Source organism: Perca flavescens, chromosome 10 (genome assembly GCF_004354835.1).
Source record: "Perca flavescens isolate YP-PL-M2 chromosome 10, PFLA_1.0, whole genome shotgun sequence".
Classification (NCBI taxonomy): Eukaryota; Metazoa; Chordata; class Actinopteri; order Perciformes; family Percidae; genus Perca; species Perca flavescens.
Window position 1 is genome coordinate 18,795,900 of NC_041340.1, and position 19,402 is coordinate 18,815,301.

Sequence of the window (19,402 nt, forward strand, 5' to 3'; positions counted from 1 at the left end):
AGAATAAATCCTCCTGTGCTTGCCTTTAAGCCATGCACCAAAACAAAACCTGGGAAGTGGTTATAATGTTGGTAATAATTTCAAGGCCACCCTGACAGCAGTGAGGCCAGACTAGAGTTCATTTTTAAGGGGACTTTTATTGTTTAAGAGGATTGGGTAGTTTTAAACCAGTTAGGTGGGTGATCCCCTGCTGCCATTTCCTGGAAATAGAGCCATCACAAAGCCAAAAGTCTCCACTCTCTTTAGGCCTACAGTATTGTTTTTTGTGTGTGTTATGAATATGCTAGTATTGAATGCCACAGAGATTATACAGTTGAAATTTTGGGCAGAGAAATACTGGTAGGTCATAAACTTGTACTGAACTATGTGCCACCCACAACCACAACTGCTTTGACACACCGGAATATGTCTGTGTCTAAAGACGGCTGTGGGGTGCGCATGTGTTGGAGAATGATTTCTTTTCACCATGCATCTGAGGGCAAATAAAACTGTGTGTGAGCTGTGTGAACGGTACATCTGTTGAGGTGTGAAATACTATTTTGCCATTTTTCCACCTCCACGTCCTCCCTTCGTTCTGTAACTCTCACTCTGTTGCACTCTGTCTTTCTGCTCTATGGAAGTGAAAAATAGAGTTGGTGATTAATTCTTCAACTTGTGGAGCGTCAGAAAGGAAATGACAATTCTGTCTGAATGATTTTGATTTTCTTTTCCTTTTTCTTTTCTTTCTGCCTGGATTCTGTTTCTTCCCCCAACCCTCTTTCTTTCTCATCTCTTTCTCATATCATTCTCTCTCAGAAAGCTGATGTCGGTGTTGAAGAGATATCTGGATGTGTCCAGCAGAGGTGAACAGTGTGAGCCCATCCTCCGAACCCTTAAAGCCCTCGAGTACATCTTCAAGTTCATCGTCCGCTCACGCATGCTCTACTCCCAGTGAGTGTTTGTGGACTGATCATTATGATAATGACTACTAATTTCTTTTTGGACCTACAATGATGCAAATAGATATCCTTGAACACACACAGAGGCCAGTGACACTGCAGGAGTAATCGTTTTTGACAGCTCTGTGAGAAAAGGCTGCTGATTAAAGCACTAACGCTGCTAATAAGCACTGATGATGAAGTGCAGCGTCCAAATGAGAGCTAATGACAGGGCAGGGCTTCTGAATGGGTAGCCAACAAAACACCAGACACACAAAGTTCCTGCAGGAGAGACTTATGACACCCACTGTGCTGAGCCGAGAGCAGCACCATACGATAAATGTAAACACCATTTATAACTGCAGTGCAAGAATTGATGCTGACAGATCAGAAATATGATATACAGCGTTATGTGTCTTGCCTATGGGTTACTTGAGTACCTGTGTGTATGTGTGTGTGTGTGTGTGTGTGTGCGCGTGCGCGTGTGTGTGTGGTCAATGAGGTCTGTCTTTTTAATTTTCTAGAGGGCATCCTGGGCTTTGTTTGTCGAAATGTATGTGTTTGTTTATCAATGTGGTGTTTGTTTGTTTATTCAGTGTGTGCACATTTGTGTGGATCCTGCACACACTGGATGGATGCATTTTTGTGGACGAATGTGTGTGTGTGTGTGTGTGTGTGTGTGTGTTTATGAGCATGCACGTATAATAGCCCACACATTAGGGGTGGGAATCTTTTACCATCTCACGATTCAATTCGATTCCGATTCTTGAGGCCACGATTCAATTAAAAATCGATTTTCGATTCAAAAAGATTTTCGATTCAAAACGATTCGATTTTATCCATAATGATTTCTAATCGGGTTTCTGATCATGATCTACTCTCATCTGCTTTGCTATACAGAATGCCAAACTGAGACATTAAAGTTTTTCACATTTTATGTTCAATTCTCAAGGAAGTGCCTTTTATCAAAAACATTGTCTGGTTCTCAATTGCTACTCATTAGTAGCTAGCTATAAAATAAGTTGGAACAAAAATAAAGTGCTTCTTCATAATACAAAATGGATGAAAATAGATGCATTTACCAGGAAAGTTGCAGTTTACCACAAATATCATGTAACACAACCGGTGAAGACAAAAAAAATCTATATTTCTCAGTCAGACTCAGTAACTTAAAGAATAACAAGTTATGAAAATAAAGTGCTTCTTTCAAAATGAAAAATAGTACCCCTACCTGTCTCTGAAATGTTCATGACAGTGTCTCTTGCAACAATAAAACTGTAAACTGTGCAACTGATTATATGATTTTCAACAAATCGTGAAAAAAACGACATGAACTGTGTCCAAGGTTACTGTCCATTTGCAGATGCAACATTCAGGTTCTTTTGCAGGAAAAGAAGCTGATCAACATGTGCAGGAGTGAGATTGCTTCGCTGTGCTGTCACTATATCTTAGAGTTTAGGTTCTCTGCCCGAGCCGGGCCAGGCCGTTATTTTCCGCCACTATTCCTCGGGCCGGGCCGGGCCGGGCCGGGCACTTGATCAAGCATTTGTGTTTTTTTTTTAATCATTACTTTAGCCTAATTGGGTGGGGAGAAAGCTATGCCATAATCAGAACTAGTAGGCTATCTATATAGGCTATATTTAGGCCAAAGTAACAAATGTGTCCAAAAAGTTACACAAGTTGGACTACAGTTACAAAATGCAACATGTGTCTTGTGCGGAGTCTCCTCCTCTCGCACGCATCACACCGGGGCTGCGGGCTGTATTGTGGAGCTTAAGTGCAACATGGAGCTTGAGGATGTAAAGAAAAAAAGAAAAACAGGAGAATTACCTTTAAGCAAGTTTGGAGGAAAGTCGGAGGTATGGAACTATTTTAAACAAGTTGTGGGAAGAGACAACATATGTGTCGGCTTTGTTGAGTGCATTAAGTGCGGCCGCTGTTCGCCTATGACAGCAAATAAAACGGAGAAGTGGATGATGAAGAGACACATGAAGCAGGCTCGCCATGTAAGAAAAGATGATAGTCAGCCTTGTTAAGAAATCTCTAAAAGACGTGTTCGTTCTGATTTCTGGAGGAAGGGGGGGAGGCTGGGGTCGAATTGAAAGTTAAGCAAAAGGTTTAATGAAACTGCATGAAAACGACAAGACAAAACATATACACTGTAAACAGCGGACTGCAAACATGCTTCCCCTTTCGGGTCACAGTTTGCAGTCCCGTGACATGACAAAACAAATGTTACACTGCAGCTGACAGCGGACTGAATCCATGCATCTCCTTGTGGAGTCACATCGAAACAGTCATGTGACATGACAAACAAATACACTGTAAACAGCGGACTCCAACTGCTTCCCTTGCGGGGTCACAGATTGAAGTACCGAATCTTACTCAGGATCAGAATTACAGAACTGTAATATGCGATGAAGCAGGCGATAGACGAGTTATTTTTTTTGCCCTCTCGGAGTTGGCAGGAAGTTTCGTGAAGCACTGCAGTGTGCGTTGGTCTGCAGCTGGCGGCTGACTCTGCTCCGTGTCGCTGAGCTCCGGGTGATGCCTAGTAATATGAGCCCGCGCATTTGTTGTGCTGCCGAAGTACTCGGTCTTCGTTTTGCAAAGCTTGCACACTGTGTGTGTCATGTCCAGCGCAGTGCTTCCAGGCATTCGGTAAAAACCGAAATGACGCCAAACTTTAGCTTTAAGTGAAGACGGGGCTGGTTGGATCTCCCTCTCATCTATATTTGCTTCCTCTTTGTTTTAGTGATTTGCCGCTCACGTTCAAAAACCGGCTGCGTGGTGACGTCCGGACGTCCCGTATAGGCTAGTTACAAAAATGGAGGGAACAGCCAGCTGATTTTATTTATTTATTAAATCGATTCTTGGACATTTCAGATCGATTCTGAATCGTTGCAAATGAGAATCTAGATTCTTCTGTGAATCGATTTTTTTGGCACACCCCTACCACACATACATTTCAGCATACTTCTAAGTGTGTGTGTGTGTGTGTGTGTGTAGCTCTACTGCTCCTGGATTGAGTGAGTTCTAGTCGCCAGCCTCCCTTGGGTATCTCTGAAGCGATAAATCTCACTCTCTTTCTCTCCTCCTCTATCTGTCATCCCCCAAGTACCTGCAGCCGACAACTTCAACTTGCTCTGCATCTAAAGTTTTCACAGCAAATTTCTCCTCCTATAAGGCCTGGCATGCCATCAGAGAATCAGGTATTCAAGGGAGCCGCTGCATCTGTACGGCTCCATCATCATCACCATCAAGACCAGCAGTCTTTAATAGTTAAATAGGCGGCACTGAAGATCTATTAGCTTGTCAAACTGGCTTCATGTTCATGCAAAGTCTATTAGGAACGTGTGATGTTTGCTGTACCACATCTTGCTCTTTCCTTCACCTTCTTTCTGTCCTTCACGCTCTGTAGCTTTCACATTACTTCCCTGTAGTCTGGTTCATCAGATGTATTTGTTTCTTTTTCCTTCCCCGAAGCACCTGCTATGTTCTGTATTTCTCCTCTGTCTCACCTCGTCCTCTTTCTTTCCATCCCTCCCCTCATCTTTAAATCTCACCTCTTCTCCTTCCTTCATTACTTCACTTTTCATTTTTTTCACACTTTCTTCTATGGAAGCACATTGCATTCATCTTGTCACATAAAAATATTTTTTTAATATAAACTTCTTATCTCATTAATGTGATGAAGGATCTTATTATTACTTCCGTTTCCAATGAGATCTTACATTATGATTATGTAATCTTTCTTAGTTATCACAAAGGCTTTCTAACTGTTATCTTGTGATAGGAAGAAATAATATCTAATAATAATAATAATAATAATAATAATGATAATGACAGCATATCCTAAATATTGACAAATAGTTAATAATAACATAACGTTCATGACATGAAGAGCTGCTATCACAGTGAGGCAGACTGTTTACTCTATTCCATCCATTTGATACAGAAATCCCAAGCTTTACTGAGCAAACACTATATTGATGAGTTATACTGATTGCCCTAAGGGGTCTACAATGTTTGTTCCATTGTCTGCATGAATAAACTCTTAAACACGAATAGGATTTGACAATACTCAGGGTAATTGTGTGACTCATTGCACCATTCTTGCATTTTTAAAAGTTTCACTGATCAGCCTTAGAGGAGCAATGTCATTTGTATTATACTTTTTGATGCATCAGAGCAATGTTGGTCACTACACAATGTATTCACTCGAAATGTGTCACGCAAAATATCTGCATTTCAAATCTGACCAAACCTGAGGAAACCTTGTATCTCACTACTTTATTGCTCCATTGAACATTTTTACTGATTGTTCCAGTGAGGAACTGCAATTATAAATCAGAACAAGGGGACATTTGCGAATGATTTGATTAGACAGGGATTTCATAATTCACAGGGGACATGTTTGCCTTGTTCTCTTTTTTTCTTTTTCCTCCTCTGATCAACAACTACATGCAGTGCACTTCTCTACTTTCCCTCCCACTCCCTCTGTTCTTCAGACTTTTCCTCAGTGTCCCTCACTCATTTCCCTCCCCCCTGTTGATTTACTGCCCTTCATCCCTCTCTCTCTTCTCTCCATCTGTCTCCAGAATTAGTTTACTGAGCTAGTATGACGTATATGTTTTGTTGTGCTCATGTGTGGGTATTGAGTGCATGTGTGTGTGTAGAAGTTGTAACAACAGCCCATGGCTTACACACACACACACACACACACACACACTCTCATGCACAGACAGGGACACTGGATTAAGCAGGACAATGCGTCTATAATCATAACTGTACTCTGCAAAGAGCCCTGTGATAATACCTCCATGTGTTACCCGAAATCCCTCCCACCACATGCTAAATTCACAGTGTGCCACATGATAATCCTTCCCTCCAGCACTTATAACTTCTATTGTAATTAACAACTGCACAGCTCCACTGAATCACACAGAGACAGTGAGGAGACGAGGGGAAGGAAAGGGGCGGAGAGATGGATGAGAGAGAAGTTTGCTTGGGGTGGAGGAAGTTAGACTGAAGGGATGGTAGAGGAATGTGTGGGTGTTGCAGCAACACAGATAACCCAGTTCTTTTTGTTAAGTCAGAGGAGGATTGTTATAATCACTGCAGTCTGTAATGTTTAGTTTTACCCTGGCAACATAATACTGCATTAGTTTGCTGCATCCCTATAATAGAATATAGTGCATTGAATTACAAGTGTGTACTGGGTATCTCTATCATTACCTACTGTAATGTAGGCAGTTTAAGACACTTTTGTTGTCATGGTCTTACAGCTTCATTAATAAAATTTAAATAGTGACTTGAAGGTTAAAGTGCAATATAGCACCTTCATGTTAAATTAATTTTCAACCATATTATTGAAAGAAGAAGTGAGGAACTGCAGCTAATTCAGTTGATGCCCCATTTCCATAGAAACACAAGGATCTAGGTTTAATTTCACTTGTTGCTAGATTACTCTGAGTTAGCGCAGAGAAAGCACTGGCTCAATTGAAGATAAGTTAGAAAACATTATCATTACTAACTTGGAATCAATTTAAACTGGGATGAAAAACAACTATAGAACTGCAGAATAATTTATGTCCTAGAGGAGTCACTGGTTGTTTTTAGAAACAACAGAACGCCTTAAAGCCGGGAATAAACTCTGTCAAGGGGATAATACAAGGTAGGTTTGTTATAGATTTCCAAGGAAAGATGTGAGTTATTATACACCAAATTATCATATGTCATTATAATGTATTATTCTACTACATTTTCTTAGAAAAAAAATGTATAACAAAGTAGTTGAAGCACAACAGGGATGAGTCAGTACAAAACAAGGTTTCTTTATGAAATGTGTGGATGTGAGGCTTGGCTTAAAGACTGCTAACCTGACCTGTTTATTAGAAGCAGATCTTCCATAAGTGTATGCTTATGCATGTAGGACTTGGCTTATTTTGCACGATAATCCTTTGGGTTATGCACTTTGACACATTGACTAGATATAAAAATCATGTCATGAACTCACCCCTGGCTCAAGTGATGGCGGTGACAGATGATAAAAAGGGAACAAGCAAAGCAAGGAAGCAAGTATAAGAGATACTGTGAACTAAACCCTGAATGAATTGTCCATCCTTGTTTTGACACTGTCTTCTCTCTCCATGCTCCACCCTTACTGATTATTCACACCTCCCACCCATTCTATTCTCTCTTCTTTCAATTCCTTCCTCAATCCTTCCCTCCATCTTTCTAATCATGTCACGTCATGTTTTCTGAATCTCATGTCATGTCTTTCTACCTTTTTCCTCTGTTGCATTTCTATTAATTTCCTCCTGCCATTCTAGGCTGTACGAGGGGAAGGAGCAGGCAGAGTTTGAAGATTCGCTGAGGAGGCTCTTTGAGTCCATCAACAGCCTGATGAGAACAGACTACACCACCACTCTGCTGCTTAGGGTAATGAGCCGTGAACGGCGTGTTCACTCTGCACACCATACTTTTTAAATTTGTTTTAATTTAATTTTTTACATATACCTGTCTCATCTTCCTGCTCCTCCTCATGCTCCAACCTCTCTAATGTGATCTCTCAACCTGATTCTGACTACTTTATTTATAAAAAAAAAAAAAAAAAAAAAAAAAAATAGGGCACCTCAGCGGTGGTAATGAGGGAGGGACAACTCTTTCACTTTCCCCACCCAGATTTTATCTGGTCTGGGGATTGAACCGGTGACCTCCCGGTCACAAGCTCGCATCTCCAACCTTTAGGCCACCACTGCCACTATTCTGCTGCTTAATGTCTTCCTCTCATTCTAACTACTTACACCAAGGCAGACATAAACACAGATCGAGTCAAAGAAAGTTAGGCAGACACACAAGTGGCCCTGTGAAACAACAGCAGATATTTTCTCACACTTGTGATCAGAGTTTGATGACCAAGTCACCTTCTATTCACCAACAGCTTCCACAGGATTGCAAGACACTTACTTGTGTCTTGTGTGTGTGTGTGTGTGTGTGTGTGTGTGTGTGTGTGTGTGTGTGTGTGTGTCTCATCAGGTTGCTGCTCTGAAGTACCTGCCAACAGTCCTGCATGATGTTGAGAAAGTGTTTGATGCCAAACTCCTCAGGTAAGCTTTCCTTTAGACACACAGACTCACCAACACACACACACACACACACACACACACACACACACACACACACACACACACACACACACACACCTTACAGAGAGAATATATTGGAGCTTTCAGTTCAGCTAAAGTTTTCCTCTTGGCTTTGTTCAGTGACCCCTGTTCTTCTGTCCCCCACACATTCCATCCTGGTTGAGCAGCCGTACCTTTTTTATCAGGTGATAAAAATCTCATCAAACTGACATATACACAAGGACACACACTCAAACACACCTGCTCTGCTGTGCCTCCTCCATGTGCCCCTGAGTGAATTGACAATTTCAGTGAAACCATCAAACAGAACTCATTTGAACCTCTTCTCTCAGGTTTATTCTCAGCCTCCTGAAGAGCAAAACGACTTGGAATGGCTTGTTTAACCTCACTTTGACCCCGAATCAAACGCAGAATATGCAGTTTAGTCCAGGAAATGACCTCAGTGTATATACTTCACCAGTTGGAACACCTTTTTTTTTTTCAACCAGGAAATTTCAGGCACTTTATTTGTCCTCTGTTATTTGACCTTGTTACATTATCGAAAGGAATTTGTTTTCTTGACTGGCCAGGTTCAATTTCAAACACACTCATCTTCATCATTTCTCTTTTCACCTTTCTGTGACCCGTGTGTGCTTTTGTGTGTTTGTGGATTATCCACATCTGCTAGCTCAGTCCCTGGAGTGACTCAATGTCAACACAGTGTCACAGAGGTGCTACCTTTAACACCTGCCACACAGACACACACCAGCAAATACACACATACACAGGTAGAAAGGTGATGAGGGGCTAAAATCCAGCACACATATTCTCGCTTTATGTTATTCATTTTCTCTTTCCCTCTCTTCAACACACATTCACTCACCGCTATTGTCTGTCTTCTGCACTTCTTCATACACGCACAAATATACCCAAGCCATCTAAACTTGAAAGTAAGGTCCCCATTGCATTCCTGATCAGAATTGCCTCAGGCAGAGTTTCCAAAAGCAAGCCATGTGAATTACAATCACCGCACATAAGGTGGACATCAAAGCTTTGTCTCAGCTTCTGTGTAGTCCCATTCCTGCCTCTCGTATTGTAGTGTGATCCACCGAGTGGTGCAAGCGCAGACATTGTTAGCTATGCCTGTGTTTTGTTTGCTCTAGGTGTCCTTTGTATGTCCATGTGGGAATAGGCTGACATTTTGGGTTTTTAATTAAATTCAGCTCATATGATCAGTGGGCCTGATAAGTGTGAACTGTGCCCCAGCGTGTCCTCAAGACAGCTCCTGCACATTAAATGTAATACAAACCTTTTCTTTGTGTTTGGCAGCAGAGGTGGTGCATTTCATTCTTTTATACCATTACTGAAAGTGCTTCTGCAACCTGTGCAGCATAATTTAAGGAGACAGAGACAAAGTGAGAGACAGACCAATACATAGAGACGGAGGGTTTGCCATGTTCTGAGCATTCAATCTTTCTAAGTGGCATCAGAGCTTGCAACCAGCCTGTTTAATTATTGAATAAAGTGAATTTGGGGTGGAGGATGACTCAAACCTGTGTCTTCATTAAAGCGTGTTTAGGCTTTGGCTTATTTGTTTTAATGCAGCAGACACAGCTTTGCTCACATCTATGCTACACTTTGCTTTTAGTGGTTGCATATTTTATGACCAGGTTTTTGATCTTTGAATCAATTACATGGCGGGAATATTAATCAGTGGTATTGTAGTCAAGATCACTTAAACCGAGACCAAGTCATTACTAAGAACAGAGTGCATTGAGACCGAGAAAAGACCAAGACAACTGAAACATACAATATACACAACTAACTAATATGTATAGTCAATATTCGCTAAATCCCTTTGGCTGAGGGGTGAAGAGATTTCGGGAGAGTTTTGGTACAGAGGCAGATTGATAACTTTAGCTAGCTAGCTTTGCTAGCGTCACTTACTCTTTATGCTTCCTTACTAAGTGCAGATAAAAATTTTAGGTGGTCCCAGCTGTGTCGGGTAGCGTTACATTGCAGCATTTACACAATGCTGTATGTATAATAAATAAAATGTTCTCCCAGACAGCCAGAGCTTCTTCTGCTGTTACCTCCATTCACTTTGGGAGTGTGTGTTAAGGGGGGCGGGGAACGGGGGTTAACAGTAGCACATTTCAAACTAGAAATGCATCATGTAATTGGTTGCATTTGAAGCAGCAATTTTTACATTCAATCACAGTAATGATGTTAACATAAATTATTCCCCACAGAAATTATTAAAATGTATAGTGCTCATTTTCAAAAAACAAACCTGTTGCTCTTCCCCGTATAATGATCTTGATGATTACTGATTCCACCGCCTACTGCTTTCTTTCTTTAGTGAGTTGCTGCATGACTTTTATTCCTGCATCCCCCCTGAGAAACTCCAGAAACAGAAAGTGGCCTCCATGACTGAAATCGTCAGCAGCCTACTCTTCCAGAAACAAGGTGTGTAATTTGTTCCTGTTACAGAACTCAGCACTTACCTGCTAACAAATAGCAGACTTAACAGTTGTGGGGGAAAAAACACTTCCAGAGATCTTTTCTGTCGAGTTAAAGAAAACAATATGGTTATTTGACGTTGACGCTGTGACACACAATTGCAGTGCTACTATGTTCACCTGCACCGACATTACAATCAGTGCAATGGAGCCCGGTCAGATACTATCTTATAACAATCAGCAGAAGTGGCACCAATTAATGTACTGCTAAAGATAAAGTCAAGTCACTCTGGCTGAGAATAAAAACAGTCATAAGGCTAAAATAACATCAACCTTAACTTATGTTTGTAGTCATAGGCAGTTTCTGATGGTTCTCTTTTGTCCTTGTGGTGTTGACATTCTCTGTCCGCCCAGACTGAAAACGTCCATGGACCTTATTGCAAGCAGAAATTGAGTACACTGTTCACGCCTCAGTAGGTGTTGGTGGTGAATATAGAGAAAGATAAGTGTTATCCATATTAATGTCACAGGTGATACTTGCGGTCTGCCAAAGGATTAGAAGTAATATCACCTGATGGCAGATAAGACAGGAAGTGTTTTCAGAACGCTGCAGTTATAATACCATTATTGTGTCACTTTTCACACCATGCCTACTCTACCTTTCAGTGATTTTCACTAGATTTGGCCTAATTGCCAGGGACACATGATCTAGTCTGTTTCGTACCCTTGAAGTGCAGTACACAGCAATGATCACACACTCCACACCAGTCTGAGTCCACCCCCTACCTCTGTTCAGCCCTATTATGTCTGTCTAATTTGCTTGAGGTGGGCTGATAAGTGGTGGTTTCCCCTGCAGAGGACCACACGGTGATGGATAGAGTGTGCTAATGTTGTCGATAAGGGGTCCGTAATCGGAGCTCTAGAGTTCAAACTGAAGAATTGGAAGTAGGCTGTGAATGATTGCAGAAGACCAAATTTGGTTTCAGACAAAAATCGGTCTGAGTCATCGTCCAAGTCAGACTGAGATGGGATACATGCTGGGCTGTGCTAGACAGATTCCGTCACATCATGGACATTGCAAGTTGTGTATGAGAATACATTTATGCACACAGAGAGCAAATACATTTGTATGTATTTGTTTCAGAGTGACTGATGACACTGTATCTGGGTGTGAGTATATTTGTGCATTTCAGTGTTTGTTCAGTGGTGCATGCTAAATGGGTGTGTGCACTGCCTTGAATGTTGTTTTTGCCCAGTGTAGCAGTGGGGCTGCTCATCAGTCAGATGCTGCCAGCCAAGTCAGTGGCCGGTCCAGGATACGGTATTTTGGTATTGATCCTGGCTCAGATGATTGATTCCCCAAGGGCTGCGACGACAGGCTCGGCCCTCTGGCTAGCTGTCAAGACACTCAGAGCCACACTCTGTCACCAGGAAAGTATCAGGATAAAGAGCAAATGAATGTAGGGCCTCGTGCCAAAATGCTACTTATCAATTTTGGCAGACTAAGTCTCCTGAATTATCAGTCAATATGGAAAAGCAGATGACTGTCATGCAACCGTTTTGAAAAGATTTGGAAAATACTTTTATCTCTAGTCACAGCCCAGCATGTTTTAAATTCATGCCAAGAATCATTTTGAGTGTTTGTCATTTTTTAAATGGTGGAAGTCTCTCCTGAAGTCTCCAAAACCTTTAGATGCAAAAATGATAGCGATAGTCAGGCAGAGGTAGCAGAGAGACCAAGAAGATACAAACAATCGGAGAAGGAAAGGATGGAAAGTAGAAGGGAGGCAGGAGGGAAACAGAAAGAGAAGGGAATAATCTTTGGGCAAATAAAAAAATGTAGACTGGGAAGAGAGGAAAGAGGGATGACATAATGATTGGTGAAGGTGGGACGGGGAACGGAGGAGTGGGGAAGAGACAAACGCTGGTTAGAAAAAGAAGGAACAAGAGATCTGAGCTGGATAAGGAGAGAGGAGAGAGGAGAGAATGGTGGTGCTGAGACAAAACAAAACCTCTTGGAGAAAGTGAAAAAATGAGAGTGTGTGAGAGAAAGAGAGACTGGCCTTGTTTTGCTATTAAACAGACCAGGAGTGATTAAAGTTTAAGGCCTGCTCACACACAATTTATCAGCAAACCTGCATGCTTTTGGTCAGGGACACCCAGCCCCCCTCTCTCCCATCCTCTGGCACAGTGCTTATTTATTTATTTATTTATTTGTTCTTTTATACATTGGTCCATTCCATCTCGATCCTTGCCCCACCAAATGAGAGCTGACACTCGGTCTAATTGAGATGCATTTTAGTATTGTGATGCTAATCAGAAGGCTTGTATACTGGGGTGCCAATCGTCCAGGAAGCTGAAATATGCAGCAGAGCCAGATTATATATTTATCATGGCTAATGGCCCCCGGTGTCCTATCACTGCTCTGCAATACATATTTAATAACCCTACCGGTCTGTCTGTCTGACTGTCTGACTGAGCAGGCCTGCCAAGCTCGCTCTCCTGGGAGGAATGTCAAACCACTGACAGTGTGGAAGAAGTTAAATGATGGAGGGGGATGGTTTTTGTGTGTCAGTGTGAGACAAGAGATCACCTGCTCATGTTTAACAGAGATGGAGAATAAATGATCTTAGGTATCATTATTTTAGTTTTTTACTGTGTGTGTGTGTGTGTGTGTATATATATATATATATATATATATATATATATATATATATATATATATATATATATATATATATATATATATATACACACACACACACACACACAATCTGTGTATTAATTTGTTCTTTATTGTAGATATAAATAAACAGATAAATCAATTTTACAAAACATCTGGGGGGTAATTGAACTATAAAAGTAACAACTGCAATGCAACCATTGTATTTGAACCAGTCCTTGTTATTATTTTTATTTTTTTTTTTTTTTTTTACTCACTCTGAAGTCCATAATGAGCAGCATATTTGCTCCACAGCTTTTTCCTCTCATACTATTACTGAAGGAGTTTCTAAGGCATTGTTCAGCATCTTCTTTCAGCAGAAAACACAAACACTTTGATTGTATGTGGACTAAAATCTGGATGAAAATTTGTTTAAATGAATTAGCTCCTTTCTGAAAAAATATTGCGTATATTTTGGTGAAAATCATCAAAACCAATAAACGTCCTTAACTACCATATATGTATGTATGTAAAAAAATGTTGTGTGCTGTTATTCAGGGAGAATGCAGTTGCTATTTTGGTAATGAGGTCCTGTCACATGTATTAATTATTCTCTATTCCTGGTTTAAAATTAATGTTTGTCTGTGTTTGTGCCCAACATGCTGAACTTGCTTTTGCCTGTCCATGTGGTTGGCTTTCTCATGACTGGTCGCATCCATGGGCAGTGTTTGAAGGGATTGGATTTTTTTTTTCTCTTATTCCAAAATACGCTCCTGGGATTAAGGATTTTGGCAAACACATACTGTATACAAACACAATGCACACATATCCACACTGGCACTCACACAGATACACATGTGCATTCTGTCATACGGGTTAATCTGGTTTTGAGACAAAATTTGAATTTGGCATTATGGCTCAATTTAGGCAAATTATAATGCCGCCAGGCAATTGCTGTGACAGATTGAGAGCATCCACACCGATCAAGGGGGAAAAAAGAACGAGAGATCAGGGAGAGCAAAGAGCGAACAGACGCAGGAGGATGAGTCTGTCATTTTTTCCCCCACTCATTTCCCAAAGCTGGCCAAAGTCCCTGATTCAATCCACTAACCCCAGTGTTTCCATTATATATATTATAATTATTGCCGCAGCTGCTTTAGAATTTTATGAAATTTCATGAAGGTGCAATTACATGACTCCGCGGAGCTGTCTACTCCACTGAACTCAAACAAACGGTCATGTGCTCTCTCAACTTTGAGGATGAGCAACTGGAACATTGACAGGACGTCAATCACTTGTGAAGTCATGACAACCAAATAACAACACGAGTAGCCTACAGCATTTTCTCCTCATACAGAGTGACAAACCCTAACACCAGGGACAAAAGCCCCGATGGCTGTGTTCCCATGGAAACAGAGCACTCACGCAAAATATGAAAGCTGCAGCAGCTTGGAAAATAACGATATGGGGAACTGAATTTGATGAATTTACTGTTTATCAAACCACAAATGAGACAAGAATTAGCTAGCTTGTGCACCCCACGGCCCCTCCGCCTCAGTCAGCGCAATCCCCAGCACCGGGATCATCAAACATTCTGTTAACCCTAACACTTACCCCCTGCTTCTGAAAGAAATCCTAGAAGAAACACTGAACTCAGCATTTTCACAGCCAGGCGGACATCTTACTTTGTCACAGTCACTTGTCTTGAAGTACATATTAAACAGATTAGAGGAAACTCCATTCATTTTAGTAAAATGCTCTTGCAAGATAAATTGTTACAGCTAGGTATCTCTGTAACATGATGTAATAAAACCCATAATACAGAAAATCAGAAAAGCTGCCCGTGCCATCGCTAGTGTAAAATTATTATTTTTTAAATGTATCATTCATATCATTCCATATAAACAGCAGCCATCCCATTACTTAAATTGCTTGTGATTTACTGCAGCACATTATACAGTATTGTTGACATTGTTCACACCCATGTCTAAATATTCCCTGCTGTGATTACTTAACATATGCATGTCAGTGCTTGATGAATATGGATGAGAGATGTACTGTACAGTTATTTTTGTCAGGATTTAATCACTGTTGAGTGATCTCCGTTGTTCCCGCATTCTCTACCAATCAGCATAAGTGACAGGTCACTTTAGGCCCCAGTTATAATGATACTGAATGTGTTTTTCTACATCTGGCCTGTAAAAGAGCTTTAGATGGCAAAGATATTACCATATAACCAAGCAGGCTACAGCTATTAATCTGGATGTGAATCTATATGTGGTATAAAAGTAAGATTAGGCTGTGTTAATATTTTAACTAAATCTTCTTTTTAAAAGCAGATGTAAAAAGCCAGTGTTTTTAATAGTGGAACTATGTGATGTATGTGTGAGGGTTATCCTAAGGGTAAACAAGTATTTGCATGAACCACAAGGGACCTGCGTTTATTGTTATGTATTTCGCCAAGCCTCTCCCAAAGCAGATGGTTGAGCTGTACTTTAAAAGCAATCAGCTTTACTGCTTTCAGGGTGTGTGAGTGTGTAACAGGTTGCTTGGTGGTCCAGTAAGCCGCCATGTGCCCATACGCTATATCCTTAGCTATATAGACTTATTAAGAGACAGATACTGTATGTGAATCGTAAAAAACATAATAGTCATATGGCTGCTTTGTCCCCTCAGCCTCGCCTCTCCTGTCCTCTCCTCTCCTCTCCTCTACTCTCCTCTCCTCTCCTCTCCTCTTACCTCCCACTGTCTTACTCTAATATATTATTTTATGCTGTGTTACATTACATTAGCTTTTGTTGCATCACATTAATGTTCATGTCACGCCTTATTGTAACTGCATTGAGATCATCTTACTAACACCCAGCAAAAACTGCCTGCCATACCTGTCAGAATGTAATGAATGTATGAATGTAAAGTGGGTACAAGTGGTGTGTGTATATGTGTGTGTGTGTGTGTGTGTGTGTGTGTGTGTGTGTGTGTGTGTGTGTGTGTGTGTGTGTGTGTGTGTGTGTGTGTGTGTGTGTGTGTGTGTGTGTGTGTGTGTGTGATTCACAGCAGAGGCGCAATCTGCCACAAATGATTTTAGACTGTTGTTGTACAGACTGACCCAAAGTAGCTGTGCTTACTGTAGAGCTGTGGGTTGATGGTTCCAGAGGTTTAATGAGAGAGACGGAGGTAGTTTCTGCCATTCATTTAGAGTCTGCGGAGACTGCAGTTTGGGAGGTTGTGGATGAAATGCTAGAAGAAAAGAGGGATGGATGAGGCTAATGGAGCAAAGTGAATGGAGTTTAATCATTTTGGGAAATGCCTCTGTCTCACACTCTCCCTCCTCGTCTCATTTATATTCTGGTCCACGATTGTGTCTGTGGGTTAATCTCAACGGCAACCCAATGTAGATAAGGACAGTAGAGGGACACAACAGTCAGTGTATCAACACACTTACCCATTAATTAATTTGGTACAGATGTGAGAGTGGTTTGTTGTTAACCAGAGACAGGAGAAACCTGACAGAACAGCTTAGTGTCCTGTTAATAGGCGACTTGCTGCACTGCACAGCCAAGCTTTCTGTTATGTTTCTCAGGTTACAGCACAATAGCATTTCTGATTAAAGCTTAATGATTCCCTTTGGGATGCTGGGTCATTATCCAGCAGCAGCGATATCAGTTGAAGCGAATTGAAGCTATTGCAAGAAATGATTTCAACATTTTAGTAAATTGGAGATATTATAAATACAATTTACAGATTTGGCTTAGGTATCACAATATTGCTATCCAGTCTGAACAAATACAAAGCTGGACTTAAAAACTGAAATCAGTTATAGGCTTAACAAGAGCCAGCAGCTTTGTGCTATATTACTCTCCTATTAGAGGACACTGAGAATTAGTCTGCACATCAGTCAAAGCAGTGAATTGGTTCACAGCAAAGCATTCATCTACCATTGACCTGCCTTGGTTAAATTGATCAAAAACTTTGTAGCATCTGATGCTACCAACGGACTAATTGGTCAATCCATTTAAAAGTCATATGGAAGACTGAGCTTGGGAGGAGGGCAGGGGCGAGGGGTGGCAATTAGAGGGTGACTCATAGTCTGTGACTAAGGTGGAAAGATAATTTGCATGCTGTTTGAAACACAGGGTAAAATAAAAGCTGCATCTTGAAGCAATGCTTAAGGGATTATCGGATCAGTATCAGCAGAATCTAGTACTTGTTATCCTTGTTTTAGTGGTAAACATGACACACATGCTAAGTTCTGTCTGGACAAGTGAACAAATACTGTATAAACATACTGTGTACATAGAGTTGTACATCTATGTTCTTGTTATAGTAAGCTCTGGTCTTGTTTTGTGTGTATGTATAGAAGAAGTCGTGAAGAAAAGCAATTTTACTCAAGACAGCACCCTCTACTGTGATTGTGTTTACTTTGCTTTTGCTGACAAAATTTGTTCTGTGCAAGGTGTCATCAGCATCATAGCAAAAGTCACAGTAAAAATGCACTTTAAGGCATACTTGTATATGATGTTGTATAACATCATTCACCACTAGAGCACTCTGTCATCTGTAACTTATCGTCCTATACTTTCGGGAGAGCACTCATTCACATAGGCATGACAATTTTATGCATTCCTATGAAAAAGAATATCATCCCACTAAACCATTTTAAGACAGTTATCTTGCTTAACAAATCATTCACCAAATATATTTTACCACCACACCATGTCAGCAATCAGCAATTTAAAAAAAAAGTGAGGTGTGGACAGACAGCCACAACCTAAATATGAACAGAGTAAATGTAGGGCTTTATATTTCAAAAGGGGTTTAAAGATGGAGCAAGGGTAAAAGTGAGGAAGGAGGGAGGAAGACAAATGAGGGATGGAGGCAGAGTGGATGAGAGGAGACACCCACAGTGACATGGAGAGATGAAAAACCTGCTGAGAGAGACATTTAGTCATCACCAAGCGCGTTGACAGTTGGCTTGGTCCCAGCCCCTCTCAACTCACAAGATTTACTTGTTGTTGCGCCTCTAAACCTCCTCATTATCATCTTTTCTATCACTCTATCTTCCTGAAAGCAAGTGATGACAACCAAAGGGAGGGAGAGAGCGAGGGATGGAGAGAAAGAAGACGACTCAGATTTACATGCCTCTTAGAAACTGATATTGCATCTCATTATTATGTGCTATAGTTTATTGTGTTTGGCTGTCAAATGGAAAAAAAATATGGAATAGAAAAGGGATGAGCTGGCTGCTGAGCCATCAAAGCTGCTCTCTGTGTGGTGGCCTGCCAACACTGGTGGCTGTCTGCTCGCACAAACTTGGTAACCCAAACACATAACCACATGCTCACACAGGCATAAAGAGATTCCAACTAGCGGTGAAGCACCAAATCAGACACAAAAAGGACAAATCACACTTGGACACACAGACACGCATTGGTATTAAAATTGAAAGCCCAAGATTAAAGCTAGAATAAATAGACATTTCAAATTGAATATAGATGAGTACTTGAAGCTCTGTTGGTGTGCGTACTGAACACATTGGGAGTTGTGCGTCAGCACCTGTGTGTATTTCTGTTTCTTTGAACAAGTGTGTATATCTACACACGGTGAAAGCTAGATGAGAAGAAGTTAAAATACACCCCCAATGTTTGCCCAAAGACATTGATTTCAATTCGCCTGTCAGTGCCTGTTGGCAAAACTTTCTTCCACAGCATGGCTGAATGGATTTACTACATTGTTGCACCGCGTTAACATGCAACTAAATCACACAGGCTAGTGGAACATAAAAACACAGGTTTGCATATAAAAGTGAAACCATTGGTGCATTCAGCAATGTTTATTTTAGTCGCAAGAGTGTATCAGATTGCACCTTTTCCATTTTTTTTTTTTTATTTCATATGTGATATCAAACCTCTTCAAATGTTGAAAAAAGCTGCATCAGTAAAAATGCCTTTTTTCTCCATTTTTCCCTGGTGCCTTCATCTCCCCTGCCACTACCCCCCTCTCTCATCCCTAGTTGAGCTCTCAGGCAGCGTCTCTTTTTAGGCTGCTTTGTTACAAAGCTGCCGCTAGCGAGTTTCACCAAACAGACCTCTGCAAAAATGGTTTAAGGTTATAGGATTAGGGCCATGACTGGGGTTAGACACTGCCAATCCTAGGGAAGGATGTGGGATTTGTACAGAAGCCAAAAGGAAGTTTTGTCTAAGAAGCTCAAGCCAGGGAAGATCTAGAGCA

General features: G+C 41.0%; 1 protein-coding gene across 1 annotated transcript in view; it reads left to right on the forward strand.

The window, feature by feature from the left end:
- The window catches only part of dock2 (dedicator of cytokinesis 2), a 101,008-nt gene that overhangs the window by 17,165 nt on the left and 64,441 nt on the right, over nt 1-19,402 (forward strand). The window contains exons 21-24 of the mRNA XM_028588898.1: nt 796-930; nt 7,253-7,361; nt 7,959-8,029; nt 10,410-10,516. Coding sequence (XP_028444699.1) covers nt 796-930; nt 7,253-7,361; nt 7,959-8,029; nt 10,410-10,516 — 422 coding nt within the window. The remainder of the gene's footprint in view (nt 1-795; nt 931-7,252; nt 7,362-7,958; nt 8,030-10,409; nt 10,517-19,402) is intronic.